At 40.6% G+C, this 17,422-nt stretch overlaps 1 protein-coding gene across 1 annotated transcript; it reads right to left on the reverse strand.

The window, feature by feature from the left end:
- Positions 1-459: 459 nt before the first annotated feature.
- On the reverse strand, positions 460-17,062 carry TNFRSF11B (tumor necrosis factor receptor superfamily, member 11b). The gene is made up of 5 exons (XM_008950006.1): positions 16,974-17,062; positions 7,130-7,499; positions 3,323-3,520; positions 2,785-3,009; positions 460-1,628 (listed from the first exon to the last, which is right to left on the reverse strand). The coding sequence occupies exons 1-5, from the start codon at positions 17,001-17,003 to the stop codon at positions 1,240-1,242; spliced, it is 1,212 nt and encodes a 403-aa protein (XP_008948254.1). The 5' UTR covers positions 17,004-17,062; the 3' UTR covers positions 460-1,239.
- Between the last annotated feature and the right edge of the window lie 360 nt (positions 17,063-17,422).

Consider the following 17,422-nt stretch of genomic DNA (forward strand, 5'->3'; position numbering starts at 1 on the left):
CATTCTGTAGCTGAGGGCAATGGTAATGTTTTTCTTTTTAATGTGACCTCTCTCTGCTCCCTTCCTTTAAACATAGTGGCAATATGTGAGGCTTCCCAAGCCCGTCAGGGCCATGCATCATCTTTCCTCCATGAAATTACAAGCTGTGGTTAGGGCAAAGGTTGTGAGCTCTCCAAGAATGACACGGGGCCAAGAGTGATGCTGGGCCAAATGTGTCTGTGGAGTTGTAACCACCTGGGCCCTCTGAACTAGAACCTTTAATACTTTTTACCTTCGTTTACACCTCTACAGTGTCCATGAAAATCGAGTGCTGGTCAATATTTACTTGGCTCACATATTAACTACCAGACCAGACAGGGAGTAGCAGAGAGCCAAGTCCAAGATAAGGCACAAAATCCACATCGTCTGCCTTGGTTATTAGTTCCTACTTCAGAGTCAAGAGTAAAACACCAGTCAAAAAGTAAACTGAAAAATTTATTTGCTTTATAAAATAAGATTATGAAATTCTATATAAAAATCCAGCTTCTTAAATATGGTACATTCACTTCCTCACAGAATATTTAAATATTCAGGTCACTGACATTATATTTTCACCATATTTGAATTAAAATCATTGGATAAATTAAAACATCCCTACCAAAAGATACCACAACTTATACAAATAAAACTAGGCAATAATACTTTTTTAAATACAAAATTTAAAGAAATTAATAACTCTTAGAGCATGCTACAAAATCTTGCCAGAAAAATATATGGGATCATTTTTAACTAGAAAATATACAGTGTGCATTTCATTTCTCTTCCTAAAATTCAGTCTTATACAATTTCCATTTAACTTAATAAATATGTACAACAAAAATGTTTATTCCTCAAAGAACATAAATAGCAAATACTGTAGTAGAGCCTGGTCCAGCCTTCTTTTCTCATCTAGTGACTGTAGTGGGGCTTTTCAACTCTGAATGTGCAAAAAATGCAGAATCAGGCTCTTAGTGTTATCAACAGGGTAATAGCTTTTACAGAAGTGATTTTATTTAAAAAACAAAACAAAACAAAACAAACAAAAAAACCCCACCCACAAACAACAACTCCAAAACCACTGCAAAAGACTTTGAACTATTCCAGTCAGGCATTTCTATAAATAGTAGGACATAATGGAGGGAAACGACGTTCCAGTTTAATTACTGCTGGCAGTAATTACAGAAAAAAAAATAGTCAGTGGAGAATGAAAAATATCTTGAATTAGACACATCTCACTTTCAGTGATTTAACATGGTTGCCTATCATTTCTAAAAAGAGTTTCTGGTATAACCTATACATTGTAAATCTGTGAAGAAATTTAACCACCTTCTTCAGACTTTGGATGGTTCGTTTTGGGAAGTGGTATGTTTTCAAGTGCTTCAGTCCATACATTAAACCTTTAATGGTGTCTTGGTCGCCATTCTTTATTCTCCACAGACTGAGAAGCTTCAGAACTCGCTCTGTAGGCTGACACAGTTTCATTGTGCGCTCAATATCTTCTTTGTCCACCTTCTTGCCTGGTAAGCTTGCCATCAGTGTGTTGAGGTGTTCAAAGGTAAGGTTCGGGTGGCCAATGTGCTTTAAGACACTCTTTTCACAAAGATCAATATCTACAGAAAGCAAAGAGAGAGGCAAATACCATGTGTTACAATTTCACCATGGTCTGCAAAAAAAATCCAAATTTTCAAGGTGAATATTCCTTCAATTTTCTTCTTAAGTTATTTTAAATAATTCTTTCAGCAATGCTTATTTTTTTTTTTTAACATTCCAATTATGAAAAGCACTTAAAAATTTAATTACTTTGCAAATACAAACAGCCCCAAATTACAAACAAACTTCACAGCAAGTATTTATTGCTATATGCTTGTTTCATCTATCTTGTACAAGGTTTTGTGTATGTGATAGGACTCCTAACATTTGGTTCCAGTGAGTGAAAATTGTGCTCTTCTGCTCTGGAACTGTCTAGGCAAACTTTGCTAAAACAGTCATTTTGTTTTTTGAAATATTCTAGACACTTCAGTCTGACATAAGTATACATACTAAAAAGGAGGCGGGGGGGGGAAGGCATTTCTGCAGTATTTTTCAGATCTGTTTTGACTGGACAAAAGGTTGTTTGAATGTGGCAGTTGTTGATGGTGGCTTACAGGAAAAGAGTTGGCCTGACTCTCAAAAATCTTGGTGTTAACATTGCAGCACTATTTCACCTTTGACACCTGTCTTGGCAGATTCAGCACAAACAAAAGAGTGAATTGGCATGACAAATAAGTACTGGAAGGGGAAAGAAGGGAAAGCCTGTCTGTGTACTCCTCATTCCCATATGTCCCCATTCCGTGAATAGATGCCCTGATCTGAGCTGTCAGTCTCCACTTCATAGAAAACAAATTGCACTCTCAGCTGCAGGCATCCAGCTCCCTCTAACCTCAACAGCCACTGCTCACATACAACAGTGGGAAACATTTTCCCCACTTCATCAAAATTCCTCATACATCTGTAATCCCAAAAGGGGATCTTGGCTATGACACCACACACACTCCCAAAGGGGCTACAGGTCTGGGAAGAACTCAGTCCTCCACTTATCAGAAGAAGCTGAATTCACTTCTTGCTTCCCCTTGACTTCACTGTGCTACTGCATCAATAAATCTCACTTAAGCCCTGCAGGTCCTCCTCAGAGTGTAACAAATCACCAGGAGGTATTTGATCCCAAGCACTTTTTAAAATGCCCTTTAGAAAGTTGCTCTTAATATGCACACTATCAAAATAAGGTACCTTGGATGATCTTCTTGACCATATCCTGTTCTTTGTTTTGCTGCTTCCATAATTTCAAAAGCTGGAAGGTCTGCTCCTGAGAACCGTGCCTTTGTTTAATCCTTTCAATATTTTCTGTGCTAATCTTTGTCCCAGGCAAACTGTCTGCAAGTATGTTCAGCCAGTTGGGTGTGAGCTGAGTAGGAACAGCAAACCTGAACATCGCCTCCTCGCACAGGGTTACATCTGAAATGAGAAAAAGAATGTCAGTTGTTGTGATCTGTTACCCTGCCTGTCTCAGAAAAACAGCTAGCAGAAAGGATGATAAGAAAAAAATATTTAAAAAACAAACTAAAGAAGTGGTCTTCATACTGCTATGGCTCTCTGTGCTTGAGTCCCATTTGGTCTGACCCACAATAATTAAAACTCTACTATGGCCACCACCATAGCGGGCAAATGGCTTACAATCTAGATAATTTTATCACAAATGCTGATACATTAATTTTAATGGTAATTAAAGGCATGTTTTCAGAGCACTCTTCCTTAATATGATACACACCTATTCCACATTTCTGAGGAGAACCTGTGTCTGTATTTTCCTGGCAGACGTTGTCACGAACTGCATTTCCTTGCAATGCTATTTTCAAACCCAGTGCACTACAGTTTGTGTGCTTTAGACAGGCTGCTTTGGATGATGTTTCATTTGAGAAAAATCCTTCTGGACATCTCTTACATACAGTGTCGCTCTCAGGGGTACCTGTGTAAACAGGAAAATAATGCATCCAATTACATATAACCTCAACTGTGGGAAAAACAAAACAAACAAAACAAAAACAAACAACCTACAAGAATACAATAAGAAAAGAAAATATTTCTCTCCAAATTGTCATGCTTCTGCTTGTCACATTCCTGATCTATGAAGGAACCAAAAAAAAAAACCCTTTAATTTTTAAAACCAAGAAAGATTAAGGGAACGATGTTCCTGCTTCAGTAAGAAAACAGTACTCACATACACTTGTAACCAACTTTAAAATCAGTAATTACTGATTAAATCAGTAATTTAGTAAAGTAATATCTTTAAATTATTAATTATTTGAGTCTATTCAGACATTACATGATGTCTGACCTACATCCTTCAACTGTACAAATATTCTGTAAAACACTTAAATGGCAGAAGAAACTGCTCTAAATTGTACTGTGTAAGACCTGCCCAGAACCTTATTCAAAAGGTTTATTTTAGTTATAGCTAAAAATATAACCCAACTAAATATCAGCTAAAGACCCTCTGAGAAATACTTTCCCTGTTCAAATATTAAATTATACAGGAAAATAGAATTTCAGCAACACTTTGGATGGTTTTTCTGGATTTGAATAAAAAGTATTAAAGGCAAATAAAGTAGATCTTCCAATATAGCAAAAATATTTAATACACACACATATGTTTTGCTTGGTGTTTTATAAGGCATAATTTACTTCATAATCAAATATATAATACAACACCAGAAAGATAATATGTGGTTCTGTCACACTGGCAAAGAGGAAGAAAAATTAATGCTGAAATCTGAAAAAATGCAAACAGTGTAACCACCAGTAGCAGGAAAATAACAGCACCAATACTTGCTGTATATTCACTCTTCATGTATCTGTTCAGCCAGCATTTAAGCAAGTGCCTGAAGTCTAAAATCTAATATTGCATTATTGAACACAAACTTAAGCACATGCTTAAAATTTTTTTTGAAACAATTGGAAACTATATTTGAATAAGAAAATGCCTCCATCTAGTGTATTTTGGAAGTATTTACATGGATTATTATTTTAATGCTAGCTTTTAAGTAAGTTTTATTTATTTGGGGCATTTCCTTAACGAAGAAGTATGAATGTCAAGTTTTCAACCAGCTGTGAAATAAAGAATAACACTTGCATACACCTGACCTTCATCAGACAGTAAGTGAAAATAAAGGAGAAGATTTTAGTTGTTGTGCACATGAAAAGTCAGAGACCCTATATATTGCCAAACTCCCCAAATCCTCTGCTTTCTGCAGCCAGTGCCCAACCTGCAGCAACAGCCCCTGCCCTTGCATTTGCTTGCACAGCCTGTGCTGCCCACAGCTCCGGGCTGGCCCAAACTCCAGCAACACCCACACCCGGGCGGGCAGCAATTGGCTCTTCTGGGACCGCTGAATCTTTAGCAACTTTCCCTGCTACAAACCCGCTGCTGGTGTGTTCTGGCAGCGAGGAAGGGGGGGAAGGGAGAGTCCCGCTAAGGGTGCGTTGTTCTGCGCGGAGCCCCCGTACAACCCCTGTGGCTCCAGAGGGAAGCAAACAGGGTAATCCATCGGTGTCTCAGGGCTGAGCAGAACGTCACCTCCCAGCTCTGCCAGCTTCCTCTTCGCTGCTTATCTGGCTGCTCTTGTTCAGGGCACAGACTGCCGCAGCCTGGCCGCCCCTCCGCTGCTCCCTCCAACTCGCCTGGAATCCCCATTTTCCCTGGGGAAACGGCTGCTGCCAGGGAAACCGTGCTGCCTCGTAGCACTGCTCCTCAGAGCTCTGCCACATACAGGGCCGACCATGGCAGACAGGCACAAAACCTTAATTTGCACTTGTGGAAGGGGACTACCAAGGTAAAGTGGTCTGCCCAATGTAGCTGTGAGTGACTGGCAGCAAGGAAACGGATTTCTAATGCTTTAAGCTTTGAATGAGACACTGGACCACATCATCTCACTGTGTGGTAGTGGAAGCATATTTTTCTACACTTCGGTTTTATTTCACCTGAATCTAGATCATTACAAAGTTCAAGGCTATCATATGGCAGAAAGCAGGAACACTGTGTGGTCCACTCTTATTAAATTCTTAGTCGATGCCTCACCTCAAAAACTATTGACACAGGGGGAAGCAATTATTTTTACAGTGTTTTCATTCCATGTTTGAGGTCTGCTCGGGTTTAGCTGGTTCATTCTGATGGTCTTTTGGAAACCAACTTTCCAATAAATTACATGATTCAAGAATTTATCTTCTTCCAAAGTTTGTTTCATTTTGAACTGAGAGATTCAAATTTGTCTGCCACAGTTTCACTGTGCTTGCAGGGATGCAGCAGGCTGGTTGCTCAGACAATTTATGCTTCTTTGCTTGTCTCCCAAATGGTCTTTCTGAGAACTTTGTTTCTGGCCCCTTTTGACTTGCTGCTGAGGTATGGTGGAAACTCGTTAACCCAAGCCCTTGGGTATAATGATTTAGGTTAATGAAGGTTTATAATATGGAAATGCAGTAGCTGCCAGTGGAAATGCTTAACACGGGCAAGGGCATCAGGGTAATGCTTAGTTAAACAGTTACTCAAGGACTAGTGAGCAGCTACAGCAGTGACATTACTCCTTACATAAAAGTTGTTCTCCAGTGAGATGTTCCTAACCCAAGACAAGACTCCCAACCTGTCATTCAGCAGAGCTCTAAAACGTACAGGCCAGCCCTAGTGTTTCTCACTGTACACATGCAATTCCTAGGGAAGTAGTTCTATAGTCTGGAGGTTGATTGCCTACGGGTTCATGCTTGAGGCACTTCGATTTTCTGTACCCGCTTCCTCACTGCTCTTCTCCAGGCAGTTATCAGTCTTCAGTAGAAAGGCAGTTTACAATTCTTTCAGGCTGTATTAAATACTGGAGCTAAACTGGGCCACGACATTTGCCAAATGATAAATGATGTATTTTGTTTTGAGAGAAGAACTTATTATTGGTTTAACAGTGTATGTTGTCTTAAATGAAGGACCCACTCTACTGAAAAGCACTGCTTCGCTCTCTATCCCCACCAGAGACGCAGCACACTGCCAGCCTGCTCCACAAAGAAACGGTTGTTTGTTGGATAATAGCAACAGTTTCCCTAAGAGTTCTACTTAGCATGCTGGTAATTAATTATTACCACATATTGCTGTGATGCTAGAGCTATATTAATATCGTTATAATTATATACTTGGTGTCAAACACATAGTGCTCCTGGTGTTTGTCAAGATGCAGTTTCTTGAAACAGCAGATTTCAAAATGAAAAACATTATTATTTATCACACAGAGAAATACTACATTCCAGATAATGTTCCTTTAAAAGAGGCAATCCATCATGTTTCTCATTAGAGTGCAATTTGCTACATTTGCTACTGCCATTAAGATATATATTACAGTAGGAGCAGGGCATTCCATTGAGACATGTTCCTTTGGCTACAGTCCAAATGATGCAGGCTACGGACAGGTTCAATCGGCTCTACAATGTACTGTCCTGTAATTTCATCTGGAGAAGCCTCTTCCCCCGTCTCGTAACTGCCACGAGTGGCCGAGGCGGCAGAGCTGCAGCGCGGCCTGCGCGTACGGAGGGCGGCACGTACCTGGCTCCGCGACGCCGAAGCCAGGAGGACACTCCGTGTGCTTCACACAGAACTCCAGCTCCAGGTACCTGCCCTCGGGGCACTCGCAGATGCGGTTCTGCGTGCTGCTGCACTCCTGCTTGACGTGCTGCAGCTCTTTGCAGACGGTGCTGCAGTACTGGCACTCGTCGTGGCTGTTCCACTCCTCGGCGTAGTACTGGGCCGGGCACGGGGCGCACTGCGTCGGGCTGCTGGCTGTGCAGTGCTGCTTCACGTAGCTCCCGGGAGGGCACTGGTCACACAGCAGCCGACGAGATGTCCCTGGGTCATAATGAGAGTACTTGGGGGGAGAGTCATCCTGGACGGTCCATTGAACAGAAATGTCCAAGAGCTGGCAACAGGAAAATAAAGCATTGCTTGCTTTAGTTCTGGGGAGCACTTTGGTCACACAGAAACCTACGTTTTCATGAGTTTATGACTCTAATTATGTCGCTATCTTCACAAAAAAAGCTTACATTAGAAATTTATAAAGCATTACCCAACATTTGGACTCTCTGGTGTCTATCTTAGAATGGGAAAATTTTAGGATCTTATCCAGCAAATCCTCCCACCATAAGTACTTCCTTGTTCTTCCAGAGATGTAGATCCTATTCTTCACCCATTTACACCCTTGTAATATCACTGGGCAGTGACCTTTTACTGCCCGTCACCAGAGAACCCGGACTACTAGTTTCACTGGCAGCAGGCTCGAGGCACAGCAAGGTGGGGATTATGCACTCCCATGACCTTAAGTATCGAGTACTTTGGATGCAGAAGGAATGGTATCTGGGCACACAGGTCCAACCAACATGCTGCACCATTATTACCACAGGTACCTCTGGAGGCGATTCTTTACAATATTTCTTTTTACCAGCAATGAACGGTTAGAACAATTTAGGTTACTTTTTAATGCCTTCTGTTTAGTCTTGCACTGAAAGGTAGCAGCCCTGGGGATAAAAGGTGGCAACTGCATCAGGTATGGACATGCAGCTTCAGAAAGAGGTAAAGAATGTTGTCATTTATGAAGCGTAAATTGAGGACTTAATTGCGTGAGCTGGAAGAGGCCAGGCTGGTGCTTTCAGTCCCCACCCGAAGGGGTGGGTCACAGGTGTCTGAGGACGTGGTTCAGTACTGGCAGGCGCCAGCAGCACTGCTCTCCCTCTGCCTCCTGCAGCAGCTGCTTTGCTGCTGCCACTAGAGACCAACCTAGCTGAGATGTCTCTGCCTTTCTACACACGCAATCTCCATATCACCTTATTTTAGACTTGTAACTGAAAATTTGGTTCTGTGGTTCCACCAGCCTATCAGAAAACTCACGTTCACTCCCTTCGTACTGCCTCAAGCCCCACAGGGTCTGCTGGCCGAGAACCCAGCTCTGCTCCACTCCTGCCTCACCAATGTGCCCATTCCCTTCTAAAACTTGTACTCCATAAAGACAGAGTCAACGGGCATAGAATTAAGTTTTTTTTTTTCTATGCATCCTTTCAAATTATAGATCCAAATGACTTGTCTTTGTTGCTATTTTAATCCCACTCAGCTAATACAGAGTTGCCAATTCAATTTCAAGACTGTTTTCAAGAAGATTTTTCTCTTTTCCAATGCAGACATCCCCAAAGTGTAAGTGGAATTAACTCCTTTTATTCATGTGAACTCTCTATTTCCTAAAGAGACTCCATCTAAGGGCCTCGCTTCTGCCACAGCATAGCAATTCTTAAGTGATAGTCTTATTAAGGTTGGGAAGGACAATTTAATAGCTCATTTGCATTAACACAAGTCACAGCGTTTGCACTAAGAAATATTAGGTGTCTAAATTAGGAACTCTTACTGCTTAATAAAATGTTCTTAAGTGCATTCTCCTGTTGCCTGTCTATGAATCCACTTTTTATACAGCTATACTTACACAGGCTGAAGAATGAAATGCAGATATTATGGATATTCCCCACAGCCTCTTCCAGTTACCCTTGACTAAACCCTGTAACTTTTCTGATCTATGACTTCTAAAGATGGAGGTCCCACTTTCTCTTGTGATCTCAATGCACAATCTCTTCTACTGTTAGAAATTCCTTATTAGTCATTGAAGTTTGAGGTATCACTCCATTTTTTCTTAAATGACTGGATCTGTTCCATGTGATCTATTCCACAAGAGGGTGCAGCACATTTTTGAATAGTGAGTGGCTTTGCATTGATGAAAAATGCACCCACCCTTGGTAAACCTACAGCTATTACTCCAATAATAAGGAATTCCTGGTAATCCCATTAATTGCTGATGTGAACAGTCAGGTCTTCTACATTTTTTATTCAGTAACAGATAACAGATCATTCCATAGACCAAGACTTACAGGGACACACACATCCCCTTCAGAGAACCTAACGGACTGCAGTGTGCAGCACAGACACTACAAAGACAAGCACCAACCCACATTTCATGCAGATGTCAGTAGAAACCCAAGACAATGCCCAATGCAGATGAAAATCTGACACTGTGAACATTATTAGGGACAGCAGCCAGACAGGTGGGCAGCATGTCCTCATGCAGAAAAGTCAGTTTTGCTGCTCTGCAACGCATGGCTTGCAATAAATTCCAGGCTGTCACTGCTGCACAGTCTGCTCCTCTGGGTCATGCCTCTGCCCTCAGTGACACATTTTCAGGTGCTGAATGGTTAGGTGGACCATTAATGACGGCTCAACTCCCCTCTGCAGCATGCAGGAGAAAGAAAAGATTTTCTTTATTCTCCTTACTCAACCATTTACACTGGAAATCGTATATGAGGCAAATGAGAAGTTTTGCTTTAGGGGATGATTCAGGATTAAAAATAATTCAAATTCAACAACTAGGATATGAGAACATGGAGTTTTGTAGAGAAAAATGAAGGTACTTGCTTCCTGAACAACCTACAGCTATGTAAAGAAAGTCAACAAAAACTGAAAAGAATAACATTGAGAAGAACTGATTTTTAAAATTGAGCAAAAAGATACTTGAACAGTAAGTGTGTAAGACCATGTGAAGTTTTGTCTCTGGAAGTACCAATAGCTATCAACTATTAAAGGCAACCAGAATACTATTAATCTAAATGAGCATGACCAATAAGGATGAATAAATCAGGAACACTAAGAGGATGATTATTTTTTGCATTTTATTTTTTCTTGATTTTTTAAAAGGAAAGCACATGACACTTGTCTTCCCTTCTTTCTCAGAAATACACATTATGTAGCTGCAGTAGTCCCCAGATCAGTGGCTGAGCCATAGGTATGCAGGATCCAACTCTTTTATTTAGAAACTATTAGAACAAGATTCTTCAGTCAAACTAAAGCTATAAATGCAGTCAGTATCTCCATATTTTATTGGAACATTTTATGTATAATTTTCAACATAGAGCTAGATCACCATTACTATTGCTGTTCGACTACTACGATCTTATTAGCTGTGCAACTCATTGCCACAGGACATTGTGAACAGTTGAGTACAAAATGTTACTTGACATAGTAATGGAGGAAAATAATAAAGGGCTATTAAACATAAACATTGCCTTTTGATCAGGAAATCCCTAACCACAAATTGCTTGAGTCTGAAGGACTCTTTTGAAAAAACATCATTATTTTTCTGCCTTTTTCTTCCATCTCCTCTACGCATCAGTTACCAGCCGCTGCCATAGTCAGATTATGGGGCTTTTTAGCCCATTTTTTCTAGATTATTTATTTCCTTAGACCCAGTGCAGCCATTAGTATGTTGTTAAGTACATTTCTAGTCTCCAATACCCAATACGACACTTCTCCTTAAGACTACTGTAGGTCCCTTAATAATACTTAAGAGAACAGATCATCTTTTGTGCCGACCGAAAACACCTAGCACACCTACTAATTTTGAATATTGATATGCAACCTGAAAATCAGAAGTTATCCTTGAACCTACATCAAGTGCCAAAGTAAAAGCAATCTATTCTTCAGAAGTTTTGCAAAAATGCACAATAACGGTAGAAAGTAATTAAGTGTAGTTTTTACTAGTGTTACTGCAGCAATTTGGCACAAGCAGAATGAAAAGGCTCTTTTTGTCGCCCAGCTCACAGAATAAACTGGAGAAGAACATCTCTAAATTGTCCTTTCTTATGGCCTAAGTCATCCTGAATTTGTGCTTACATTAGCAAGTTGGATCACCTGTTACAGCAGATTTGTAGAACAAAACAGATGGTGCTGAGCACCTGACATGCACATTATGCATGACTCAGAGGGGGTATTTTGGACTAACTTCAGTCTGCTCTCATGGACCGAGCTTGCATTAGTCGTTACAGTGCATCTGGTGCGTCTCTGGAGTCTGTCTTTGGATTTACTTTCATCAATTCATTTTACTTTTGTAAATCCACTTTGTGCACTCTGAGTCTGCTCTGATGTGCAAACTAAAATACAGTAAATAAAGATGATCAGGAGAGAGCCTTCAAAAGCATGTTCCCAAATCAAATGAAAATGGTAATTAAATGAATTTTACATCATTCCTGACATTTCCTAAACTATGCCATAACCAACTTGATAGCTGATTCTCAGGCACATAAAGCCTCTGATTGGCCTGGATGCCCTTACTTAAGGGCAGGCTATCTACTAAACACCGGAATCTCTGCTGCAAGAAGTAGCACTTCTTGAGCACATGGAAACACCATGAGCAGAACTTACTAGTTCTGAACGTTTGTCTTCCCAAAAGCTTCACAGAAAGCAGTATTTCTCCTATAATGATACCGGCGCTGGGACTGGCCTGTTTTGCTCTTGCTGGAGTAGGCAGCATGTTCCAGTTTGGAAGGAGGAAGAAACTAGAAGACTGGTTTCAGTTTACTGGAATCAGAAGTAGGGGCAATGAGCATGCTCATGCTTCTACTCTTAAGAAACCAAAGCTGGAGTCTGTCAGTGCTGCACTTGGCCAAAGTCATGGATTTGTCATTCAGAAGTTTCCATAAAAGTCTGTTCATTCTTGTCTAGGAAGGTTATTTCAGTCTGGGAGAGGTACAGAAAAAGTTTAAAAACAAATGGAGAGTTTCATCTTGAAGAGGATCTTGACTTGCTCAATAGCTTGGCAAGTCAAAACAGTACGTATAGATTCAGTACAGATAGACAGTGAACACACAGATGGAGAACTTCCTCTGTTACAGGATAATGCTGGCAAATGAAAGGAAGAGTCTCTTGTCAGAGGAAGTTTGGGAACAGCCTTTTACTGAGAAGCAGGTGCAAGAAACCCAAGTAGTTTAAACATAGCTCTCAATGCATTTCTGAAAGCAAATGCGCCATTTGGTTTCTTGGAGGAGCTGGGAAACAAACTGAAAAAAATCTAGGCAGTTTCTTTCAATTTTAAATTCCAGGCAAATCCTTTATATCCCAACAATGATGGAATGCTATCATACTCAATATCTTGCTCATCTGAAAGAATTAACTGTTAGTTAATTCAGAGTGCACTCAATTGCAAATGGTTTTCCTTGGGCTAGTGAAATGCCTGGCTCAGTTTAAAAAAACAATCCCAAAGGTTGGGGCTTTTTTTTCCCTATGAATATGAAATGTTATCAGTAACACTATAATTGTTAAAAAAAAACAAACCAAACCAAACCAAACCAAAATCTAGTATCATTAGCTACATCTATCAACATCTTAGGTGAAATTCAGTTCTAGTGTCATGGCCCAGTTCTGAAAGGCCTGAAAATTTCAGTCCTCATCCATGTCCCTGAGCCAAATCCAGGGTACCTCTCAGGATATCTGACTCTATGTAAGGAATTGGGATGAACTGTAAATACTGAAACACAAGTCTAGGGTAAGTCAGTGTCACACAAGTGAATACTGAAGGCTTATTCAAAATTAGTTATCTAAGGTTAAAAAGTAATTCTTTGATTGTGTCACTCAACACATTAGGCCTGAAGCTATATTTTTCCATACCATCTTTATGTCAGCATACACGATGCTAACATAAAAGACCTGTACAGTCCATTTATTGGAGCCCTTAGAAGATGCTTTTGAAAGAGAAATAATGTGATTGTAGAATTTCATTTCAGATTGTGAGCATGGAAAAAGTATACGCCCTTTTCTTTCATCTTTCACTGTAAGGCAAAGAATCACTTGCTTTCTCTTGTTGAATTAAAATCAGCTGGAAGACAAAGCACATAAAGCAAAAATCCTTCAAGCGTTATCCCCTTAAATCACTGCTTTGTGAGAGAAAAGAAAGTGGCTTTTCAGCATATGAAAATATTATTATATAGCTTGGCTTTGTGGTTTTGGGTTGTAGACCAAAGGAAAATGTTTTATTTGCTGAGAAACATAAATCTGTTTCTGTTTTCGCATTCCACAACTATTCCAAAGCATATTTTCCTGTGTGATAAATAACCATTCAATGCAGCTGTCAGATCACTCCTAATGTTTGCATTGCGTTCAAAGTAAAACCTCACACCTCTCCTGCTTTGCTTTCTACACAAAGTATTTGGACAAAGCTAAGGCAGGAGGCCTTCACTTACCCTCAGTCCTTAGGCAGAATGCTTCGCTGAAATCATGCACAGACGCAGGAAATCCCAGTGGCAAAATACAGCACTGAATGATACTTATGAGGTCCTCCTAATCAATAGCTTGTCAAGTCAAAATAGTATCTCTACATCCTGTATATGACAGTGTCACACTGGATCAGATCCATGACCTACTGTTGCAAATAACCACTGTGAAATATTTATCATCTAGGGAGAAATGACTCCTGTCCATCTGGGAGATACTCAGCTCTCAACCTCCTCACCTTGCTGTGCTGGGGGACCTCAAGAAATCATCAAATTTAACCCATTTGGACCAACCGCTACGCAGCACTGCTTACCACCTGAGCTGCTGCAGGTCCCCAGAGCACAGCCCAGACAAGGCCCCTTCTGGCTGAGGGCAGCTGTGTCAGCATGCAATGAAAGCTAGAACGGAGTTGTTCTCACCAGCTGGAGTTCAGCTTAGGGAACTGTCCCACCATTCTGCCAACTGCTTCAATGCAATCTGCTCACTTTGGACACAGTGGGACCTGCTTTTGTATGGAAGATGCTTTGTAATGTGGAGACTGCTCTTTTTCATAAGGAATATAACTCCTGACTTTCCTGAGCCACCTGTATTTGATGCTATCAAGCAACTCCATTTCTCTGTCAGTAAAGCAATATGTCAACAACTCCAATCTTGTAGAGGTTTGTAAGGCACCATTATTTGTAATTCACAAAGCAATTTAGGGGTTTAGGCTATTGTTTCATTTTCAGTGGTAGGGAAAAGACATTCAGCTGAAGCACAGTTTTACATTCTATCAAGGAAGTGCTAAATTAAAAGTCTTTGTTCATGCGAGTTATATGTGCCTTGAAGCTTGTGGAGGGAGAAAGCAGAAAGGACCAACCAGCTACTCACCAAAAGATGCATCTTACCCGTAACTCATGTTTTGGAACATTATTCAGTAGAGCAATGGCAAGTTTAGGGCTAACCCAAGCCTGGGATGTTACCACCATGACTACAGTCTGCCTTTGCACTGCACAGAATTACTAACAACTGACTATCTAGCAAGAGAAACAATATGTCCAGCATTATCTGCAAACAGGTGTTTTTCTCCAGGAAGACCAGAGTAATAAATCTGCTAGCATAAAAGCTAAATACAGCAGGAACAAAATGTAGTTTCTGTGAGATCTGAACAGTGGGTGTTATTTAAATTAGTGATGATATCTTTTAAAAATTCTTCTGGTAACCTTGGTGTTTTATTTTTAACCAACACTCATGCAGACAGACAGAAAGAAAGTCAGACAGAACGATAACTCCTACCCTCGCGGGCTGCAAAGCCACTGCTGCCTACACACAGCAAACCCAGCAGGCGGGCCAGAAAAAGCATGTCACATGTGCCCAGAGATCCAAAATAGAGAAAGGTCAAGTTGAAGGGTCAAGATAGTTACGTGACAAGTAACAAGATCCAGCTTTGGAGAATTTCTTTCCATTCAGTCGAATTTCATAATGCCTGACTGTTTGTAAGCAGTTTTAGTGTTCCAGCAAACAGCACGTACATGCACGCACCACCACAGCAGGTCCCCTCCCTGAAACCTTAGCAAAGAGGCCAAGGCTGGAAGCACACCGTGTCCAAAGAGCTACGTCCATAGTTTGTTTAGCTATGGCGTCTCCAAACCAGGTTTAAGGTATGTGAGTCAAATGAACACAACTTCGAACTGCTGTTGTGCCTCCTACAAGTGAACAGGTACTAAAACTACTTTTCTGAGCTCTAGCACATCTGACAGTACTTAAACTTCACCGATAGTACTTAAACTCCATGATTAGCTTTAAACAGATTGCTTTTAAATAATTGTAAATTTTAAAAAGAGTTGTGTGATGAAGGTGTTTGGCATGTACTCCTGCCACTGACATATTTCAGCCTCAAGACTCATCTGCCAGAGGACTAGGCTGAACTTCATCAAACACTATTATATTATGGGACAACATGAACAGGCACATCGCATTCAATCAAAATCAAAATATTTATGTGATTGTTTTAGGACAGCCACAGATAAAAAGTCAAGCTGATAACAATCTATTGCTGAAATTCCCAGATTAACTTCCTGTGCTTTTCATCATACATAGATGAAAAATCTGTCCTGCATTTCAAGTTGCTGACCATAAGCCTGACAGTTTTTGCTTCCTTCGCACGATTAATTACTTTGGGTCTGTTTCTCAAAAAGCTCTTTCACATAGTTGTACAGAGAGTAATAAACTTGTATTACTCATCGGATCCTGGAAAATCTCATTGCAGTTATAAAGAGCTTTCAGAATAAATGGATCTCAGTTCTACATTAATGCCACTGTACTCACCAAAACAACCCAGGAGCAAGTTACTGTGCAGGCATGTGTAACAGCCTGCTTTGAATATGATTTTTAATGTTTTTCTTCAAATGTTTTCTCATCCAAAACATGAGTAACCTCCAAATAGATGCTACACAGTATCTGTCTGTACACAGGTTTTAATTAATTTGACATCATATACAATTCCATACAGCTAAATGGATTAAATGACATTTTGAAAGATTCACTGTGCCAATAATATCTCTCAATTTGCATCTGGAAGTATCTTGTTAAATCATAAAATAAACAAAAACATACTAAAGCAGGGCCTTACACCAGATTTAATAACACAGTTTTTTCTGTAATAGCCACTGACACAGCTACTAATTCATCACTTGCTTTCACATGAAGCTCAGTTTTATAAGCCAAAGCAAGCTCTACATGCTTGTGGGATTTTTTTTAATTTTTTTTTTTTTCCCCCTGGCGTTCAGAGTGGTTTTCCTGGTGAAGAAAGCCAGCCCAGTATCTGAGATACTGACCCATAGCACTGCAGCAGAGATTACAGAAACAGGGATGCAGGTCGTTGTAAATCAAAACCAAACATCCCAGCTACAGTTTCTAAATTAATTCATAGATACAGTGTGTCAGGTCGGTATGATGAAGCCTTAGCAAAGGAGTGAGGAAGACAAGAAGAAAAGGCAGAAGAAAAGCAAATCATGCCACTACCTTAAGAATGGGATGAAAATCCCTGCTGCCTCCCTGGAGCTGGACGTGTCCATTGCACTCCAAATCTCACTAGGAGAGCTTGGTGTGATGAAATGAAAAGGGTTTACCAAGAAAACGGAGAGATGGTAAAAAAGCTCCCAACCTCCAAACAACGTGAAAAAAAAAAACCAAAACAACAACAAATCAATAACAAAAAAAAGAAAAAAAAAATCAACCTAAACAATACAACCCAAAAGAAAAGCAGTATGTCTTTACAGCCTGATCTCTGAAGCTGTAATGCATCTTAAAGCCTATCTACCTCTCTGAAGGGACTTACCACAAGTGTGCAGCACAGGAACTTGTTCATTGTGGTCGGTGGAAGAAACCTCAGTGCGCTGGGATCGGGCAGAGTCAGCTCCAGCCTCCGAGCAGCCTGCTTACATCGCCCAACATTAAAGACACGATATATATATATAGCCCCGGTGTAACAGGAAGCTTTGGCTCAGCTTTGATCACTCATTCCCTGCCATGACCAAACTTTTCTCTCACTCTCTCTCCCCCCACCCCTCTTTTATCTTTTTTTTTTTTTTTTTTTTTTTTTTTTAAAGGAACCTGTAAAACTTGATGACTTAATGGAACCCTTTGAGTGCTGTAACCACAGACTGGAAAATGCAGGAGGGAGTGTCAGGGGCTGGCCAGGGGAGGGTTTAATTGGGCTCTGTTTGTCTGTCTGCCCCCCCGCCCCGAGCAGCTGGCTGGGGGCAGACTCACGCCGCGGGGACACGG

The sequence above is a fragment of the Merops nubicus genome, unplaced genomic scaffold, assembly GCF_000691845.1.
Source record: "Merops nubicus isolate BGI_N331 unplaced genomic scaffold, ASM69184v1 scaffold33460, whole genome shotgun sequence".
Taxonomy (NCBI): Eukaryota; Metazoa; Chordata; class Aves; order Coraciiformes; family Meropidae; genus Merops; species Merops nubicus.